Source organism: Mastomys coucha, unplaced genomic scaffold, assembly GCF_008632895.1.
Source record: "Mastomys coucha isolate ucsf_1 unplaced genomic scaffold, UCSF_Mcou_1 pScaffold7, whole genome shotgun sequence".
Taxonomy (NCBI): domain Eukaryota; kingdom Metazoa; phylum Chordata; class Mammalia; order Rodentia; family Muridae; genus Mastomys; species Mastomys coucha.
Window position 1 is genome coordinate 73,327,803 of NW_022196913.1, and position 6,077 is coordinate 73,333,879.

The following is a 6,077-nucleotide window of genomic DNA, read 5'->3' on the forward strand; positions in this document are numbered from 1 at the left end:
TGAGGATGCCCTTGACACACATTCTATTTTCTGGGAAAAGATTGCTACCAGAGTAATTGAGCTGGGAAGCTGAGACAAATTGCTCTCTGCGGGTTCCGCAGTGGTTCAAAGTACCGCAGTTGACTGGAATAATCATCCAACGCAGTTTTCCTCCCTTCCGCCAGTTTGCAAGATAACCACAATCCTAGCACAGCATCCACGGGATATCTGCAAAGCTAGATGCGAGGCAAACACAGCTGGAATGAATCCGAATCCCAAGCAAAGGTGCACCCCATTTCCGGAGGAAAACTCTGGAGCCTCCCTGAGGGTCCAGCAACGAGGCATTTATTTGGCGCAGCGCTCCCAGCGCCCGCAGCTGGCTGGGGCCGCCGGTGACATCACGAGCCCGGGCAGGCCACGTGACCCACGGCCTCTCCTCCCCCGCCTCCTCGCGTCAGCGCGGTCTTCGAGCCCAGTGTCCCGCCGCAGCGGCCACTCGGAGCTCTCGGTGCAGTGCGGAGCCAAGGGACCGGCGAGCGGTCGGAGCGTCGGGGCGGCCTAGGAGAGGGGCGGGAGCAGCGGGCTGTGCGAGCGGAGAGCCCCGGACGAAGCGAGCGACGTTCCCACAAACTTGTACGAGCGCCGGAGCTATGAAGATGGTCGCGCCCTGGACTCGGTTTTACTCCCACAGCTGCTGCCTGTGCTGCCATGTCCGCACCGGCACCATCCTGCTGGGCGTCTGGTACCTGGTGAGCGCCGCCCGGCGTCGAGGGAGCCCCCGGGGTCCCCACGCGCGCCGCTCACCCCGCGCCGCTAAGTCGCTTCCAGGTCGGCTTTGGCCTGGGGGCCGCCCGCGATCATCCGCCTAAAGTTGTATTATTAGAAAGTTAATTCTCGGGGAGAGCCGGGCTGCAGTGGCGGGGCCGTGTTGTGTGTGTTGGGGGGCGGGGGACACAGAGCGTTCGCCCTCGCGAGTTCGCGTCCGAGCAGAAACGGTTGGGAAGTTCTTGCCCCTCTCGAGAGGGTTTTCCTGCATAAGCCTGTTTAAAGCTCTTACACAGGGAAGACACCCCAGTGTGCCTGCGTTCCAGTTGGCTTGGAGAAGCCATCTTAACAACCACTCAGGTTCCTGCCCGAGGACAGGTGATCCCTCTGAACAGGCATGGCGGGCAAATTTAGTTTTTTTGTTTTTTTTTTCTTTTAAATAGCCTTTAGGTTGGCGCTCTCAGTTTGTGTCGAGAACAAACGATGATTCTCTGGGGCAGCGAGTTAGCTTGATGGATTCTTGCTCTGTGGCGCTGCCCTTGGTTGGTGGTTGGACTGAGTCGGATTCCTCTACATTTTGGATTTTGTGACTTCATTTCAGCGAGTTAGATCCGAGCTACTTGGCAGTGAATAACGCTGCAGGACAACGAAATGTATTTGAAAGTGGCATATAAAACTTTTTAGTTAGAACACATTCTTAGCTCCCTTTGATCGTTTTAAAAGACATACAGTATTGAATTGTAAACTGCCTTGTGCCATTTTAAACAATGCATTCCCCTTCCATGTGATGTTACTGTTCTATTTATAGTCTCAAGTTTTCTTTTGTTGGGTCCATTATGGCCACATAATAGAAATTTTTAGCCTTAAAAGCTTTCTAACAGACCGTTGGTATATGTGGGTTCTGGCTGTTCAGTGTGAATGCAAATTGAACATTAGTGTCTTGGCTCAGCCCTGACTTTTCTTAAAGCCAAGGAATTTACAGGAATTTAAAATCATAGTTAGAGTGTGGTAAGTGGCCTCAGGCAGTGCTTTTATGGATGGTCAGTGAGGGCAGACCGTGGTCCACAAATGTCTGCGTCCTCCTTGGAAGTGTTCAGATCTGCAGGCTTGCAAGTGCTTCAGTGGATGCAGTTAGTAAAATCTAGGGCATTGCATTAGGCAAATGTACTACATGATCTACGGGAGAGATAAATCTACTTGAGCCCTGTTGTTGGCAGGCGTCCAGCCACGCTGTATTTGTATGTCAAAAGCAGACTTCTCCATCGGCTTCCTTTCCTGTAGGAGCCTGCCCTTTGTGAGGCATAGGCGTTTGGAAATTCAGCTACTTTCGTTATCAAGCTTAGGTACTCCACGGGGCAATATAGAAAGAAGTCTTTTCTATTTCAGAAGACTATTGAAAATGTCTCGTTTACTAGTTGAGTTCCCTCATAGTTTTAAATACGCATTGCTTATCTAAGACCTTCATTTCCATTTAAAAAGGTCAAGGTGGTTAGGGCCTAAGGAAAAAAAATCAGGTGCCTACCTCCACCCTATCTCACTTGCCACGTGGTCATGTATAAGAAAGAGTTTTATGGGAAAAGAATGGAATGGCTGTACTAATAAGAGTCCAGTGTAGACTGACCCCAAAATAAAGTGTACTACATGATCTAGAGAAATCTACTTGAGCCCTGCAGTTGGCAGGCATCCAACCCTGCTGTATTGGTGTAACAAAAGCAGAATTCTCCAAATAAAAATCAATGTGATTTTTAGTTGTGTTTCATATCCCTGCTTACTGACTAGGGCTTACTAAGATTCACTTTTTACTAACTAACTAGGTGCTGCATGCTATGTACTGTCTTCAGTAAGCTAGATTTAAATATTCCTAGTGAGATTAATTTTTATTCCTGTTTTAGGAATGAAATCAGAGGCTAAGAGCTTGTGGTTCATTTACAGTCCTTGGTTACAGCTCATGTGATTTTTTTTTTTTCTTTAAACCTTTAGAAACTTGTGGGTTTTGCCTTGATTATCAAAGGTTTTCAGAAGTAAATCATTGATTCAGCAATTAGAGGTTTTCTTTTTAATAAATTCCATTCACATATGTGAGCTTCACTTGTTACTTTTACAGTTCATTGACAATGAAGCCAGCATTACTAAACCATATCCCTGAGAAGGTCTGAAACCCCATAAGGCTTTCTCTGCCTCTTCCCGGTCTTATTCAGTGTGTCAGGACAGGGGCGTAGGCCACTCTACAGATAGGGTCTTACTGTGTGCACCCCAGTTCTCTTCCTGTTCCTTTTACATAGAAGGCATAACTTCTACTTTCCTAGTGTTGGAGTCTGTGATTGGCTTATGTTTGGCTGCTTAACGTTATCTTAGTCAGTGAATATACCACATCTTATTTGTGCATTTCCCAGAGATGGAGCTGTTTTTAGTTTGGAGCTATTCTATGTATATTCAACTGCTCTGAGCATTCTCAAGCAACATTTTGTTTCCAGACATATGTTTGTATTTCCGTTGGGTGGAACTGTTGCTCATTGGGTAAGGTATGTTTGATTTACCCAGTGCTAGCCAGTTTTCCAATCTGGTTGGTTCTACCAGTTTGTTGTGTTTACTTCTAGTGTGTGAAGTGCTGACGGTCTCATGGGCCACAGTGTTTCATGCTGTCAGCCTTAGATTTTAGCATTCTAAGTGGCATACGGTGTTACACTGCTTTAATTCGCAGTCCCCTCAGGAAGAGTGATGTGGAAGAGTTTGGCTTTGGTTATGAACCAATTGCATGTCTTACTTGGATACCATTTTTTGTTGTTGTTAAATATGTATATGTGGGCTGGAGAGATGGCTTAGCGGGTAAGAGCACTGACTGCTCTTCCGAAGGTCCTGAGTTCGAATCCCGGCAACCATTTGGTGGCTCACAACCACCCGTAACAAGATCTGACGCCCTCTTCTAGTGTGTCTGAAGACAACTACAGTGTATTACGCTGAAGCCAGCGGCCTGGCAAAGGTCCTGAGTTCATTCCCAGCAGCCACACACATGATGGCTCACAGCCATCTGTACAGCTACAGTGTACTCATACACATAAAATAAATAAATCTTAAATGTGTATATGTGACCGTAATGTCCAGGTCTTTCTATGTCTTCATGGCTGTCCTGGCACTTGCTTTGTAGATTAGGCTGGCCTCAAACTCACAAGAGATTTGCTTGTCTGACTCTAGAGCTGATGAGATAGATTAAAGGAATATGTCACTACGAGTAGCCTGCATACTCACCTGCTTTCTCCCTTTCTTTCCACACCCTCCCTCCCTCCCTCTTTCCGCCCCTTCCTTCCTTTGAGACAGGGTTTCTCTGTATAGCAGCCCTGTCTCTCCTGAAACTCACTTTGTAGACTAGGCTGGACTCATACTCACATTGACTTACCTTTGCCTGTAAAGTGCTGGGATTAAACATGTGCACCACCATGCCAGGCCTCATTTTCTTAATGAGACATTTTGGTGGTTAGAAGCTCAAAAGTCCAATTGTGAAGCTTTTTCTTTCAAAGTTAATACTTTCTATAACCTATGAAATCAAAACCTATAAAGATTTTTTTCCCCTTGAAGCTCTGTGGTTTTAGCTTTTCTGTGAGGTAGGAGCTGCCATCCATTTCTTTCAAAAAGGCTGTTTAAGTCGAGTATAAGGGTTCATGCCTGTACTCTCAGCACTCAGGAGACTGAGCCAGGAGAATTGCCATGAGTTTAGAATAGCTTATTAAAACCTTAAGAAAGAGAGAAATGTGTAGTTGATCAATTGCTGTGCATTCTGGAATGTTCTCTCTCCATTACAGTAGAATAATAGGTGCCCCAGGGTTTGGGGATGTCTCTGTAATAAATGTATGCAATCCATCATTCATTAAATAATACAGTATAATTATATGTAATTATATCATTTTTACATCGTATTATTAGTTATAAGTAAGCTAAACATGAGTTCTAAGAGAAGATATGCTAGGTTCTTGGCAAATGCTGAACCATTGTATGTAAGACTTAAGCCCTGAAGGATTCTGTCACACTCCCTGCTGCCCAGGTTTTCCCATACTCTAATATCAGGCCATCCATTTAGACTCTCCAGCTCAGTGCTTCTATTTTTACTTTAAAAAAATTACGTGTGTGGATGTCCATCAGCATATATGTATGTGCATGCAGTTTTCAGAGGTCCGAAGAGGGTTACAGTTACAGGTCCTCTGGCACTTGGATAGCTGTGACCTATGGTGGGTCCTGGGAATGAAATCCTAGTTTTTCCAAGAGCACTAAGTATTTTTAAGTGCTGAGCCATCTCTCCAGCCCTGTCTATTTCTGACACCTTAATCTCTTTGTTACAGCTCCACATCTTGTTGGTTTTCCTGTTTGGGTCTTCCTCTTTTTTTTTTTTTCCTGTCTTGTTTTTTTGAGACAGGGTTTCTCTGTGTATTCCTGGTTGTCCTGGAACTCACTCTGTAGACCAGGCTGGCCTCAAACTCAGAAATCCACCTGCCTCTGCCTCCCAAGTGCTGGGATTAAAGGCGTGCGCCACCACCGCCCGGCGTCTTCCTCTTAACCATCACTTTACTACTGTAATACGATGACTGATCTGTCTTAAACAGTTAACATCTCTTCACCCCTTTCTCTTCCAGATATCCTTTTTAAGGACGCTTTTGATTTATGTGTGTTTATCTGTGCCATGTGTACAGGTATCCCTGGAAGCCAGCAGAGAGGCCCTGAAGCGAGAAATATAGGCTGTTGTGAGCTGTCAGTGTGGGTGCTGAGAACACTGCTCAGGTCCACTGGAAGAGCAGGGAGTCACCGCTTCAGCCCTGGATGTACTTGTCTGTTTGTTTCTTTGTTTGCTTTTTAAAGATTTATTTACTTATTTTATGTAATTGAGTACACTGTCGCTGTCTTCAGACACAGCAGAAGAGGGCATCAGATCCCGTTACAGATGGCTGTGAGTCACCATGTGGTTGCTGGGACTTGAACTCAGGACCTTTGGAAGAGCAGCCAGTGCTCTTAGACACTGAGCCATCTCTCCAGTCCCCCTGGATACACTTTTAAATACAAATGGCTATGGGAGTTGCAAGCTGTCCTTTTTTTCATCTAGAATATATTCATTGGGTAGCTGGCAGTGGTCAGCTTACAGGCTGTGAAAGGTCAGGATAGTTGGACTTACTGGCTTTGCCACCTGGGTCAAGCCTAATGCATTCTCTTGGTATACCCCAGTTATTATAACTGTTGACTTTTGTCTATGAAATTGGCATCGCTTTTAGCAGGCTTTTGTGTCCCCCTTTTAACTTTATTTTCTTTCATTGCATTTATATTATTAGTATTATTGCTGTTAATTTGCTTTT

At 45.4% G+C, this 6,077-nt stretch overlaps 1 protein-coding gene across 1 annotated transcript in view; it reads left to right on the forward strand.

Moving 5' to 3' along the window:
- Nucleotides 1–322: 322 nt before the first annotated feature.
- The window catches only part of Laptm4b (lysosomal protein transmembrane 4 beta), a 45,559-nt gene continuing 39,804 nt past the window's right edge, over nt 323–6,077 (forward strand). The window contains exon 1 of the mRNA XM_031358492.1: nt 323–728. Within this exon, the coding sequence (XP_031214352.1) occupies nt 630–728 (99 nt within the window). The 5' untranslated portion in view covers nt 323–629. The remainder of the gene's footprint in view (nt 729–6,077) is intronic.